This window comes from Capra hircus, chromosome 10, assembly GCF_001704415.2.
Source record: "Capra hircus breed San Clemente chromosome 10, ASM170441v1, whole genome shotgun sequence".
Classification (NCBI taxonomy): Eukaryota; Metazoa; Chordata; class Mammalia; order Artiodactyla; family Bovidae; genus Capra; species Capra hircus.
Genome location: NC_030817.1, coordinates 77,220,216 through 77,235,691, shown reverse-complemented (window position 1 = coordinate 77,235,691; position 15,476 = coordinate 77,220,216). Strand labels below are relative to the sequence as shown.

The 15,476-nt window shown below is 39.2% G+C and overlaps 1 protein-coding gene across 1 annotated transcript; it reads right to left on the bottom strand.

Annotated features, from left to right (window-relative positions):
• On the bottom strand, nt 228-15,469 carry TOX4 (TOX high mobility group box family member 4). The gene is made up of 9 exons (XM_005685359.3): nt 15,380-15,469; nt 15,113-15,181; nt 7,325-7,567; nt 6,179-6,439; nt 5,607-5,837; nt 3,959-4,039; nt 2,834-3,577; nt 1,657-1,820; nt 228-1,011 (listed from the first exon to the last, which is right to left on the bottom strand). Exons 1-9 carry the CDS (start codon nt 15,383-15,385, stop codon nt 951-953), a joined length of 1,860 nt encoding a protein of 619 aa, XP_005685416.1. The 5' UTR covers nt 15,386-15,469; the 3' UTR covers nt 228-950.

Genomic DNA, 15,476 nt, shown 5'->3' with positions numbered 1-15,476 from the left:
AAGGGTTCTCTGGGACATTTCTCAAGGTAAGATCTGAGTATCACTTAAGATTATCATCACTAGAGCTGTCACGTTTTAAATAGTTGCTTATTCTGTTACAACTGTGGCTTTGTTAAGTTTTTCATTCATTTAATTCCAAGAAAAATGAAATAAGCACATCTTACATTAAATAAGTGCCTAGGGTATGCAGAGAATTAGCCTGTATAAGTGAAAACACTTCGGCCTATTTTTTTAAAAGATATTTCATCAAACACAAGTGAACACACTTTCTTTAAACTTTGGTGAAACCTCTTATATTAAGGATGTCGAATTCTCCCTTTTACACTCAAACTGTGATACAATCAGAAAGTTGAGTACAGAAATATAATTGCAGAGAAATAAGAAGCTCCTAGGTGATGTTATTTTCTCTACAGTCCAGTGTGCTTATTATTACTGTGTTGAAAACCTTTGTTCTCAAACTAATAACGAATGTCCAGATGTGATAGTAATAGTTCTCTAAGAGGTAACCTTTAATGCAACCTTTTAGCCCCTTTAGAAGGGATGCACACAGTGATTTTTTTTCCTAGACTCAAAGCTGAGTACTCTATCATTTTAATAATCTTTTAGGTAAATCCTACGACAGTTATACCAACAAGTTTCCTCAAACAATCCCCCGCCCATCCATCACCCCTATGTTCTACTTGTTTATATTCCCTTCACCCTTTCCTGTTATCATCACTGATATATCTGCTTGTACTTGAAAGTAAAAAGCAATTCCAGATTGCAGCAAACCCAGTGGCCCTGCTCCATAGCTCTGTAGAAGAGCGACAGAAGGGGAGAAAGGTGAAAGACATAAAGGATCATCACGGGTTGAGATCAGGCACTACCAGAAGCCTCGCTTGTCTTTTTAAAATAGGCTCGGTGGACATGTTCCCATCAGTAAGTCTTCACTGGCTTGGAGAACAGATGTACTATTTCACAAACACCACTGTGTTTGAGTTTCTAGAGGCTACCCAGGCCAAGAAGACATCCCTAAGAAAGAAAAAGATACACACAAACTTAGAATTACAGCCTAGGTATGTTTTTTTAAAACTCAGTCTTAAACAAATAGGTTGATAGATATCACCTAAATAGGAATATAAGGGCAATAGGCCTAGAAGTCAGAAGTATAGGCAATCCTAATTTAAAGGATTTCAGATAGGAAATACCAATGCCTTATTTCATGAATGTAGGTCAGTCTCAGGAAAACTGGGGAAATGGGCAGAATCTTCAGAACTTCTTCCCTTTGCCCCATACTTAGCATTTTATTGTGCTACTTAACCACCTATCCATCCTCAAATTCTAATTCATTACCTAAGTGGTCTGGTTTGCACTAAGGAGATAAACTATACTGATATTCACAGACACCAACAGCTTGATGTGTCAGTTTCAAAATGAACACGTAGAGCTAACATGGTAACTGAAAAGTGTGAACTGCTAATTATGTCATCTTTTCTATATGGCAAATGTAAGCTCTTTTTAAGGAGGGAAACTTTTCTAGTAGCTTCTGTAATCAGACATACATAGCAACCTATTCTACCTAAGGTAAGGTGATACTGATTATATGCTCAGATACCATGTTATTCCAACAGTTAATTTAGCCATACATTAATTATAAGAAGGGAACTGTAAGCTCACCTGCAGTGCTTCACCACGCACTCATTGCTGCAGTACTCATTGTCCCAGTCCTTACTCACAACGGGAGGGTTTTCACAGCCAGACCTCACACATCGAGGCTGGGGTGAAAGTGTCACAGGAGACCCAGTCACCAATTCAACATCCATTTGAGAAGGAGACTCAACCTATGAGAGGAAGAGAGCATCAAGATGGACTAGATTGCTACCTAGCCAGCCAGCCAGCTAGTCAAATTAACTGTGTGATCCAGTGGAGCAACACATGTTACAGTCCCTCACAGGTAGGGGTAAAGTTCCAAAGAAAGGTGAATTCTTGATCTCACTCCAAATCCAGCTTTAGAATTTTGTCATCCAGACTGACATGATGCTTCCCATCAGGGGAATGCTGGTCATAATGGTAGTGTTTAATCTTAACCTATCATTAACTTTATTCTACACTTAAATAATATTCCTCTGAAAATATCAATTCAAAAGTAGAATGTGAGTAGAGGTTGGGTTACTAAGATCAGAGGGACTAAGAGAAGACAAACTTTCAAGATCCATAGTTCCTGATTTTGCAGGGTGGGGTTTTTTTTTTCCCCCAAAATAATTGTTTCTCATGTTGATGTATGGCAGAAACCAACACAGTATTGTAAAGCAGTTCTTCTCCAATTAAAAAAAATAAGGCCCACATAAAAAAAATATTGTTTCATTAGTTATGAAGCTAACGCCACAAATATACTAAATTTCAAGTTAAATCTAGGGTAAATTGGCATCTGTCTCTTTGGAAAGACTCATCGACACAAACTAACTGAATTTTTCTACCTATATCCCCTACCCATCCCTTTACTTAAAACATGAGCCAAGCAGTCAAGGTTTGGGAGAAATGGAAGAATTTGTCTCAAGCTTTGGATCCTGGGGTAGACACTTGAAAAGTAACTATGCTTAGGCTGTATCTTTACTTGAACTACAGTATTACTTCTGCTGAGTTAAGGAGTAAGCTAGGGCAGGAGGCCCTCTTCATGTTTCTTCTCAAGAACACTAGAGGATCTCGGGTGCGATAATTCAGTTGTAAGCAAACGTTCTCTATAGGATATTTTGTATCCTCGTCAGGCATTAAATGCTACTAGCAACTCCTGCTTTTATTGTATCAACCAAAATGCTTTCACTGGTCTAGAGCAAATACCTGAAAACAGTCTCACCTCAGACACTACATCTGTGATCATTTCACAGATTGTCTCAGGAGTGGTCTCCTCCACTGTGTGGGTCTCAGGGCTGTTGTTCACAGGCTGCTCTGGACTACTTTCTACAGGTGGTGGAACTAAGGTAGTCTGCATTTTCAGAGTGGGTGGAGGCACAATCTTGACTTGCAGTGGAGGTGGCTGTTGCTGTAGGTTGATTCGAAATTTCTGAGGCGGAGGCTGTTGCATGGCCTGGAGTGGGGGAGGCTGTTGGAGAATGGTTACTTGCTGCTGAGTTGGGGGTTGAGGCATCTGCTGTAGTGGAGGGGGCTGTAGTCGTGGTGGAGGTAGTTGCATAGAAGCTGCTGCTGCTGCTGCTGCCTGCAACACCGATCGAGTGACAATCTGGGCTTGTTGACTGGGCTGGATAGTAGCTGTACTGGTTTGGCCAAGTTGGAGACCCCGAGAGGTCACCACTGTGGCTGGGATAACAGTAACCATCCCGCCTTGAGACATAGTAATAGAAGAGGGCAACATCTGTTTGGTAATAATCAACTTGGTAATATTGGGCTGACCTCCAGCCCCAGAAGATGCCTGGTTTGCCACATAGGATGAAAGAGTAGAATTGACAACAATGGAAGGAGACAGGGCAGGGGGCTCTGTTGATGCTGGTGCTGGAGACGCTGGGTCAGCAGCAGCCACAGGAGGTGGAGAAGGAGTCTGTGATGGTGGCGCTGGGTCCATGTCCACAGTTTCCACAGTGGCCTAAAAGAAGATGAAAAAAAAAATCAGATTTATCCTCTTCCCCAGGGTATGTTCACCCTAATCACCTTCCAAGAAAAAAATACAGATGGGGGTGGGGGTCAGGGGGTGGACGTGGTGGGTAAAGAAAGAAAGAAAAATGGGCAGCCATGTGTGCTACTTGGCTAAAGTAAACAATGAGAATATCAAACTCAAAGACAGACTGTTCGGAGAGTATTATGATGGAAACAGATGAGAAACTTGCTATACACTTTTAAGCTTTAATACTATATAGTATTAATAGATTCCACAGATTTTTGGTGGTATTTACTTCTTATAAATGCTAATAAGCAGCTCAAAAATCTGTTTATTGGTTTAAATATACATCTATCCCAGTCCTCTTACCTGACACTCTTGATTGTCTTTATAAGCAGCCAGAGCCTTCAGATACTCTTTCTTGGCAGCTTCAGTTTTCCTCTTATATACCTGCATGAAAGAAGCTGCTTAAAAAGTCCACATACTCATAGAAAAGACTAATAATCCTGTATTATTCATCAATGAAAGACAATTCATCTTAGTGTAAATATTGACAACCCTTCTTAGGTGAATACACTTCTGAAAACTAGTACTCAAGGCAGCCTCCATGGCAGACTTGTATATGAAAACCAGCCAATCAAGAGTAGGCTTGCAGAATAACTACACTTCTGAAGCTAATAGCAACCACTGCCCACACTTCTGTAACCAACACAAATCCTGACCCCCTAACTACATGATAACTCAGTAGTCTGCTTAGTCTGGGATCATGTCTACCCAGTCAGTATACTCTCCCTCTTAAGGAATGTGATAAACTGGAACGATAGCCACAATTCTTCCTGTTCTGTGTACCTAGTCTTCCATTAACAAATGAAACCTATTTCCCTTTCCTTTGAATTTGGGCTGGCTCTGTGAGTTGCTTTAACCATTAGAATGTGGCTGAATTAAGAATTTGGGGGCACCTGTTTTTGTTCTCTTGGAACACTGCTCTAAGCCTGCCAGTGTAAAGAAGTCAGTCTAGCCTATTTGGAGGATGAGAGACCATGCGAAAGAGAACCAAGGCGTTTAAGCCAACAGGTAGCACCAACTGCCAGAGATGGTAGCAAGGTCATCTTGAGCAGCCATATCAGGCTGTTGTTTGTGAGTACAACTGCAGGAATAAACCCAGGTAAGAACACCAGGAAAACCACCTAACCAATTTACAGAATCATAATAAGTAATAAATTACTTCTGTCTTAAGCTACTAAATTTGTGGTGGTTTACTGAGCAGCACATAACTGATATAAATTATCTGTAATATATTCAGTTTTTGTTTTAATGATTAGCAGACTTACTTTGATATAACACCTGTTGAGGCTAGGGTAATGATAATTACATTCATCTTTCATTTCAATTGTATATTTATGTAATAACACAATTTTCATCTGTTTAATTCAGGTTAAATTTAGGGAGGTTAACTATAGTTCTCAAGTTTTTATGAGGCCAATGAAAAACTCCAAACTTAGCTGTGGATTCAGTGTTTTTTATAATAATTTTTATGTAGGTATTTTGGATTCAGGGTATGGCTGCAATTTTTAAGGCTGCTGCTAAGTCATTTCAGTCGTGTCTGACTCTGTGCGACCCCATAGACAGCAGCCCACCAGGCTCCCCCGTCCCTTGGATTCTCCAGACAAGAACACTGGAGTGGGTTGCCATTTCCTTCTCCAATGTATGAAAGTGAAGTTTTAAGACAGATGATCTTGAATCCCATTAACAAAGAGTTGGTATTAAATAACATCTGAGAAAGTTAAAGCTTAGGTTTAATCCCCTTGCCTTTTTTTTTTTTTTTTAACCAATTTTTAAAAAGTTATTTTGCTGCACCAGGTCTTAGCGGCATGTGGGGCCTAGTTCCCTGACCAGGGATTGAACCTGGGTCCACTGCATCTGAAGCGTGGAGTCTTAGCCACTGGACCAGCATGGAAGTCCCTATCCCCCTTATTCTTAAGAACTTCTATAACATTGTTCCTCGTTATCTGCTCACCTGTTTTTGCTCTTCTCCAAGACTGTCCCACATAGAAGCAACAATTTTTGAAACCTCTCCAAAAGTGGCATTGGGATTCTGTCCCTTGATAGCAGCCTGTGTGTCACGAAAGAATAAAGCATATGCTGAGACTGGTTTTTGAGGTTCATTAGGATCTTTCTTTTTTCTCTTCTTTGGAGCCTTCTGCTTTTTCCCTGCTTCCACCACAACTGTCTTCTGGCTGGGAGGTTGCTGTGAGGAGAAAAGAGACAGAATTATGAGGGAAGTAATCACATCTGGAGAACTGACAGAAAAGGACTTTTAGATGGGGTAAACTAGTCATATGAATGGAATTTTCAGAAATGCTAAATAAAAATAGAGGCAAGAGGATTAAGGCTTTAGTAAAGTATGTGAAGACTGATAAGTATGGGGGTTGGAAAAAGCATTATAAACTGTTGAGGCAGGACCCCATAACCAGAAAAGAGCAGAGAAGATGGCAGGGCAGTAGGAGAGAAAACTTAGTAGGATCTATACGTCAAGGGTTCTATCCCAGTGTAACATGGCAGATTTGATTTTGGCAGAGAATGCCTTACCCTCCGGAATTCCTCAACACCATCCTCATGAAGTGAACCTGTAGGTGAAGGGGTGGTTGAAAGACGATCCTCAGGTGACTGGGCAGGTGGCAGGATGGTGCCACCCCCTAAGCTCAGACCAAGTTGAGAACTCAGTTCTGACTGATCAATGGTGGTCAACTGGCTATGCCCCATCAAGCCAGATGTCATGTCTGTCATTGGTACATCAATTGTAACCGGTGGGTTGGCACTATACTGAGTTCCTATAGAATGATCCAAGTCCTGAGAGAAGCAGAAGGACAAATTAAACAGTAAATATAAAAAACACCACCTTTCCCTTCCCTGCACCTGAATTCAGGACAGTTTATAAACCCTCGCTTACCCAGAATGCATCATCATTTAAACTAACATCAAATAAATTTATCTACATATAAAACATACTAAGCTTTTTAATAAGTAGAGAAATTACAGGTTGCATACTAAGTCACTTATTTGTACTTAAAGGCCTATTCCAAAATAACTAAAAACAGCCAAAGAAGTCTTAATTTGGGGCAAGTTCAGAGCAAGTAAATCATTCAGTAATCTGGAGATAGTGATGACACACAGGGGAAAGAAAAACTTTATCCCTGTACCCTCTTAAATAATGGCTGGGTACAATGGCTGGGTGAAGTTCGATGCACAGGCAAATCAGAGTAAAGCCAATGTTAGAAGAGATGTCTGGCATCAAGTGTAGTGTGTGTCGATGTGCTGATGAGATGTGCTAGAAGCCCAATACACTGAAACACATATTAATCCACTTAATCCACTCATGGTTCAGACAGGTTTTGAATACACCCCTCAACATACCAGCAATCACACTCATTTGAACTGTAGAATGTGAAAGCCATAATGTAATAGGGAAAAAACTTTTCTTTCAAAAATCCAATAAATAATTTTCATTTCAGCGTTAACACTGTGGACATTTTACAATTTTAAAACATGTTTCAAAAAAAATTGATTCAAATGATAAATCACTTATTCAAGGGAAGTGAGGTCTTTATTAGCCTTTAGTCAGAAGAATGAAAAGTAATACCCAAGGGAATTAAGTAGGGCATACAGAGTCACTTGTATCTCCCCTAACACCATGCCCATGAGGTTGGGTAAGCCTGATAATGTCTTGCCCCTTACCATGGTCAAGCCCCCACTCAGGAGCCCCCCGCCCTGCTCCATCAAGCCATGGGTCATGCCCACAGGCATGTCCAACGTCTGGACCCCATACTGGGCTGAAAAGCTGCCATCCTGAGAGGAGGAAGGGTCTGCCAGGTCATCAAAGTGGCCAACCACATCTGAGACAGCCAATGAGGGATCAGAATCCAAGGAGATAGGTGGGATTTCAAATTCCTCATCACCCAGGCTTGGTGTGTGGAACGTCTGTAGGGAGGGAAAAAAGGAAAAAGATTTAGTGGAAAGAGGAGGAGTTACATACTGCTAGAAGAACGTGCCTGAGTACTAGACATTCTTAGTGTACTTCTTTTCAGCCTGGATCCCATTTTTGTTATCAATATCTTAGGACTTATTTAATTTTAAAAATAAGTCTCTTCTTCCTCATATCTTTGGCCATATGTCATGTACAAAGCTGCCAATATCAAAATCACAGTTTTCAATTCACGTATCTCTTTTCTGCCTTTATCATCTTGGTTGTCCTAAACTATTTTGCCTGTTGGTCTAATGAATGATTCTTTCAGCACCATTAATAAGGACTCAACCTTTATAACCTGTTTTGTTATGATGCTTAAAATCTGTCTGAAGATTCTAGGATACAGCAATTATTTCATAATTACTACACCTGAACTGTTAGACCACAGAAATTCACTGTCAACCAGACAATTAGACTTTGTTGTTTTAGGGTCCTCTGAAGCAAATCCTAAAAGGAACTGTCACGGGGACCTTATGCACTTCTAAAATACATGCACTTGAGAGTTTCCTACCTCTTTTCTGTTTTAGAAATCATGATTTGTACAAAATTCCCATATGTACAGGATTTTCAGAAAACCCAACAATGCCAACCAAAATAAGGATAACAGTGAGGACAAAAACCTTCATAAGAGATATAGCCAGAGGGCAAACTGGTTCTCTAAGAGTTCCCAAACACATTCCTGTCTTGCTCTGAACGAGCCTTTCTGCAAAAGAGGAAGAAAAAGATTACTCCAGCTGGAAGACCCAATCACTTCCTCTGAATCCAACTACAATAATAATATAGTCTTTCTACTCAGTAGTAAAGAACCTGCCTGCTAATGCAGGAGACACAGGAGACTCAGGTTCGATTTCTGGGTTGGGAAGATCCCCCAGAGAAGGAAATGGCAACTCACTCCAGTGTTCTTGCCTGGGAAGTCCCAGGCAGAGGAGCCTGGCGGGCTACAGTCCATGGGTCACAAGTAGTCAGAACTGAGTGAGTGTGCAGGCATGCACTCTGAATGAGGCCACCATTCATGGAGGTAACAGATCAATGTCTCATTCAAAATACATTAAATGCTATGGTTTCTTTTGACACTAAAAAACTAAAAACGGCAGCATCCGCAGCAACAGAGCATTAATAACAACAGCAATAGAGCATTAAAAGCAAGAGACTTTTGTGTCACAGAAATCTGGGTTCAAGTCCCTTCTCTGCCACTTACTATATGACCTCAAATGGGTTTTCCTCATTTATAAAATCAGACTTGTAATCTCCTTATATGGTTATTAGGAGAACTAATGGGATTTACTACAGAAAGGTTTGTCACATGGCCCTGATATATATATTCTTACTTAGTGATAACATTAATATCCTAATTGTTAGCTTGTCACCTACCCCAACCAATTATCACAGATTGTTGGAATTTTAGAAACTTTAAATTTTATCAACTTGTCATATGGCACAATAAATATTAACTGATTCAGATGAAATTCAGTAGATACCCACAGGTATTTTTTTTTCTTTTTCATAATTAAGTAACGTATCTCAAGCAGGATTTTAAAAAGGCAGATGAATCAGAGATCAAATTGCTAACATCCACTGGATCACAGAAAAAGCAAGAGAATTTCAGAAAAACATCTATTTCTGCTTCACTGACTACAATAAAGCCTTTGACTGTGTGTATCACAACAAACTGTGGGAAATTCTGAAAAAGACAACACCAGACCACCTGACCTGCCTCCTGAGAAACCTGTAGGCAGGTCAAGAAGCAACAGTTAAAACTGGACATGGAACAATGGACTGGTTCCAAATTGGGAAAGGAGTACGTCAAGGCTGTATATTGTCACTCTGCTTATTTAACTTATATGCAGAGTATATCATGCAAAATGCCGGGCTGGATGAAGCATAAGCTGGAAACAAGATTGCTGAGAGAAATATCAATAACCTCAGATATGCAGAAGACACTACCCTTATGGCAGAAAGCGAAGAGGAACTAAAGAGCCTCTCAATGAACATGAAAGAGGAGAGAGAAAAAGCTGGCTTAAAACTCAACATTCAAATAACAAAGATCATGGCATCTAGTCCCATCACTTCATGGCAAATGGATGGGGAAACAATGGGAACAGTGACAGACTTTATTTTCTTGGGCTCCTGAATCACTGCAGATGGTGACTGCAGCCATGAAATTAAAAGAAGCTTGCTCCTTGCAAGAAAAGCTACGACCAACCTAGACAGCATATTAAAAAGCAGAGACATCACTTTGCTGACAAAGGTCCATCTAGTCAAAGTTACGGTTTTTCCTGTAGTCATGTATGGATGTGAAAGTTGGACCATAAAGAAGGCTAAGCACCAACAAGTTGATGCTTTTGAACTGTGGTGTTGGAGAAGACTCTTGAGAGTCTCTTGGACTCCTAGGAGATCAAACCAGTCAATTCTAAAGGAAATCAATCCTGAATATTCATTGCAAGGACTGATGCTGAAGCTAAAGCTTCAATACTTTGACCACCTGATGCGAAAAGCCGACTCAATGGAAAAAACCCTGATGGTGGGAAAGATTGAAGGCACAAGGAGAAGGGGATGACAGAGGATGAGATGGTTGAATGGCATCAACGACTCAGTGGATATGAGTTAGAGCAAGCTCCAGGAGATGGTGAAGGAAAGGGAAGCCTGGCATGCTGCAGTCCACGGGGTCACAAAAAGTGGACACAACTGAGCAACTGAACAATAACAACAACATTCTTTAAGAATTCCTCAAGGTATTTCCAGACCTACAAAGGATCTCACCAATATCACCATTTTTAATTTTGATAGAATATTTCCAGCTATTAAAACTAGGGAGAGAGTATGTCTGTGAAATTTCTCTGAAATCACACTGGAAAACAGAAAAAAAGTTTCCTAGAAGACAAAAAGACATGTATATTGCTTCATTTCTATATTTTTCTCTTCCAAGAGCCTTACTATTTAGCATGGTAAACATTTGCGATATTAACACGAGGGGAGCATAAAGAGCACAGGAGCATACAATTGAGGAAAAACTAAAACTCTCCCTAAGAACTGAACTTTCCTCAGTACACAAATCATAATTTTTCTTATTATGTGGAAGTTCTTAACTTCAGTCCATGACTCTGAGATTTCAGTTCAAGTTCATGTGAGTGTTTTTCAGGAAAAACAGTACAAAGATTTTTACCAAATTCTTATATAAACAAACAAAAGTTACAGTGACAGGAAGGATCTGGAGAAACATTTATTGTATTAGATCAACAGTTGTAAAATAGTAGTTTACAATTTTTTAAGAAGATACAGGTTGCTTTGGTAAAGCAATAGATGACTATCCTTTTCTGCTTACCACAACAAATAAGAAAAGTAACTCTGCTGATATGAAAATGATACTATTTGTTAATGAGAACTGAAAAAAGAATAAAAATTCATACAAAAGACCAGTGTTCTACAAAGGACTAGCCTTCATAAACCATCTGGAGTATTCTCATGAGCTACACTAAACACCAAGGAAGCAGAGATTTCACTGTATCGAATTAACAAGGCATTCTTTCTATGTACCACCCACTGGAATGGAAACAGCTTTGTTATTCTGCATCTATGGCTTTACTCCTGTTTTGTTTTTTGTTACGTTGTTTCTTCCTTTAAAAAGGAAGAGTAAAATAACTGCAATGATCAAGAATACAGAAGGGGAAACCACGTGTTAGAATAGAGATCTACTCTAAAGCTTCTACTACCACAGCTATTGGTAAGATTATTAGATAATGAACATCTAAAGATCTTTTATTTCAGTGGATTCACTATATAACTAAATCATAAACTCTAGCTTGCCAAATATAAAAAGATAAAACTGTAGCAAATATTAAAGTAAAACTAAATGACGTGGACACAGAAAGAGGAAAAAGAAACATGATTCTTCTCCCTTTTCAACTCAACTTTCATTTCCTTCTGTTAAATTCCTGGGGCTTTATGAAGAAGAAAGCAGTTTGGGAATTATAGTTTATAAGCAAGGATTATAAAGGTTTAGCTATTTAGAGAACTAAAAAAATTTTAAATACCATTTTTCCTACCTTTTCACATTCCTCCATACCAAAACACACAATCCAGTATTTAAGCAATTTCTTGTGTAATTATTCATCTTAAGGAAAAGTTCTTTTAAGCAAACACTGATTTATTCAACAATACACTGGTCCTATGTATTATTAAAATAGTTTAATTGTTCTTAAAAATTGATACAGTAATGAAAATTTAACTATTCAGCCTGAAATCATTAACTGGTTCTAATGATTACTTAGAAAATTAGGAAAATTAAGGACAGGTATCTTTATGACTGGGGCTTCCCAGATGGCGCTAGTGTAAAGAACCTGCCTGTCAACGCAGGAGATGCAAGAGAGGTCAGTTTGATCCCTGGATCAGGAAGATCTCCTAGAGAAGGGAATGGCAACTCATTCCAGTATTCTTGCCTGGAGAATCCCATGGACAGAGGAGACAAAGAATCGGACAGGACTGAAGCGACTTAACATGCAAGCATGCATCTTTATGACTAATTTCCCCAGAGTGCTCAAAGTACAATATCATTATTTAAGTGCCAACCTAAACAAGATAAACAGAAAGATTAAACTCCCTTCAGACTATAGAGCTCTCCTAGCTCAAACAATGCTATTATAAATGCTAAGCCTGCCTCTCTGGACACTTAATCTTTAAAAATTATTATTTCTTTTTTTATTGAGGTATAAGTAATGTAAAGCACACAAATTTTAAGTATATAGCTCAATGAATTTTTACATACCTTAACACCCAATTATCTACTGCCCAGATAAAGATACAGAACATTTCCATCACTCTAAAAGATCTTCTCATGCTCCTCTCTAGTCAGTACTCCCTCCCTTCCACAGTGGGTACCACTATTCTGATTTCTATCAGCATAGTTTAGTGCTGTCTATTCTTCATCTTAATTTAAAAATAAACCCACAGAGTGTCTACTCTTTTTTATTTGGCTTCTTTTATCCAATAGTATATTTTTGAGATCACTCAGGTTGCATTAGTAGTTCATTATTTTTTATTGCTGTGTAGTATTCCCTTTAACAAACCTATCAGTTTATAGACATTTGTTTCCACTGTTTAGCTATATAAATCAAGTTTCTGTGGACATACATGTTTTTGTTTAGTATATGCATTCATTTCTCTTATGTATACATCAAGGAGTGGAATTACCAGGTCACAGGATAACTGTATTTCATGTGTTGTAGATACTACTAGTTTTCCAAAGAGGCTGAATCGATTTACAGTCTCACCAGCAATGATTAAGAGTTATCTACATGCTTATTAACTCCTGGAATGACCAGTTTTTTAAATTTTCACCATTATGATGGGTATAAAATGGTACCTCATTGTTAATTGGCATTTCCCTGCTAAGTGATGATGATACTTTTTCATATGCCTAGTGACAATTTGGATACCCTCTCTTCTGATATGCAAGTTTAAATCTTTTGTCCATTTAAAAATTGGATTCTTTATTTCACTCTGCAGAAGTACCTGAATATACTCTGAATCTGAGCCAGATATATGTAATAAAATATATTCTCCCAGTCTGTGAAGTGACTATTTAATTTCTTAATGATGTCTACTGATGAAAAGTTCTTAAATTTTGGAAATTCCCTGTTGCTCTAGTGGTCAGGACTTGGCACTCTCAACTGTTTGGGCCTGGGTTCAGTCCCTGGTTGGGGAACTACAACCTGGAGAGCTGCACAGCATGGCAGACAAACAAACAAACAAACAAACCCAAAACACTTTATATTTCAAAGAAGTCCAATTTTTTCAACTTTTTTATGATGTCATTTTTGTGGACATTTCTTTTCCTTGCAAGAAACTCTAAAAATTACTCTTCTTCTAAAGAAAATAAAAAATTTTTAATTACCTTCATCTTGTTTTAAGATATACTTGGAGTGGCACACAGTAAGACCAGAAACAACAAAAACCACAAACCAACTGAAATAAACAAAAACAAACACACAAGAGGGAAAACAAAGGTGAAGAAGTTGTAATGGATAAAGAGAAATGGTAACAATGACAGGGCCCTAAACTAAAGGAATCCACTGAAATTTAGTTATGAACTTCTTGGCAAAAGAGTTTATAAAAATTTTTTTTCTTAAAGTAATAAAAGCAAACACAAAGGAAAGACTCAAACCTGGAAAAATTCTTGAGGAGGCCAATGTGAAATTTACAACACTCTAAATAAAGAACTTTAAATTGTGGAGACTTGATTCAGAAGAAATTGGTAATGATGTGCTTTCATGTGGATGAGACTAATGTGAAATCTACAACACTCCACATAATGAAATTAAACCATGAAGATATCACTCAGAAGAAACTAACAATGAGATTGCAAAGCATCAAACGGATTTTAGTTTTGTATTATTTCTAAATTTACTGCTCATTTGATTCACACTGTAGTTAAGAGTGTAAAAATAAGTAGTAATCACAATAAAGTTAAAAGAAACTAGCAACCCTCCCCCCACCCCTTGCCCATCTAATTCTCATACATGAAAGTATTAAGGTTTGTTACAGGATAAGCTTCAGTCCTGTCCAACTCTTTGCGACCCTATGGATAAGTTCATTCAACAGCAATTGAGAATTCTTGATACAAAAAAAGTGATCAAATGGTTTATGCCAAGTTTGAAAACAATTAAAAATTCTCAAAAGACAGAAAGTTCAAAATTTCCGTTTCTCAAAGACTGAATTTATTTTTGTTCCACCCTTTTCTTTTGCCTTGTCTAAACAAATCATACATATTTATGACAACATTTCAATTAAACCTTTTCCAAGAACACTAAAGGACATCACCATGATCATTACTTCCACTTCACAACATCGTAAGAAACTATTATTACAATCCTTTGACAGCTAGGGAAACTGACACATAAGGGTGAAGTAACCTACCCAAACTCTGAGGCACTGGCAAACAGAAACGCGTGCTCTACTCAACTCCATGTTTTCTCGCAAATATTCCCTTTCATTCTCTCACTAGCACAACAAGCTAACACTCTGTAAGTAAACATAACCATTAACTTTTCAAAAAATTGCTAGGTAGGAAGTTTCAACGAAACACATACCCCTTCAATAGAGTACGGTTTAAGAATGAACACATTCCACAGTTGACGTGTTAGGTAAACTCCTGCCCCTTCCCAAATTTCTTTGGCTGAAACATTCTCTCCCTCCTGCGATCTCCCATTATTGTACTTGTTTCTCCTCCACGAAAGGAGACAATTTCATTCTATACTCCAATACAGAATCGCTCTAAAATAGGTTCGCTTTTTCCAGAGTCCTGCTTTTCTGATGACAGCAGCTTTCCTGGCCTTCCGCGTAGTCCTCATAGGCTCTGAAGGCAGCTGCCACTTTTCTCCAGATATCGATCTCAGCCTCCGGTTCCCAACCCCCGGGCCCTGGCGTCCGCGCTCTCCTCCCCATCATCCTACCCCACCGCTGCCTCCCACCCTCTCCGCGCAGCGTCGGCAACTCATGCTCACCTCGGCCCCTGACAGGAAGGGGTGCGAGGGCCCTGTGATCGTCAGGTAATTGTCATTTCCTCCGGGAAACTGGAAACCAAAAGAAAGCCGCGGGGATAAGTTAGGGGAAGCAGAGAGTTAGATCGGAGCGACGTTTTCTGACCCAGACATTATGACAACACCCCCCAAACCCCGCTCTCTCTCCCCTCCCATCTGCCGCTTCCCGCTTCTGCTTCAACCCCGTCAGCCGCGCTCTCTCGCCAGGCTTCTCAACGCTCAGGAGCCTACCTCCATCTTCACACAACGGCTATCACGGTCTCAGTGAACTCATCACTCCCACCGCCCCCACACAGGACACGGAACTGCCGTCACTTCCCCAACGTCG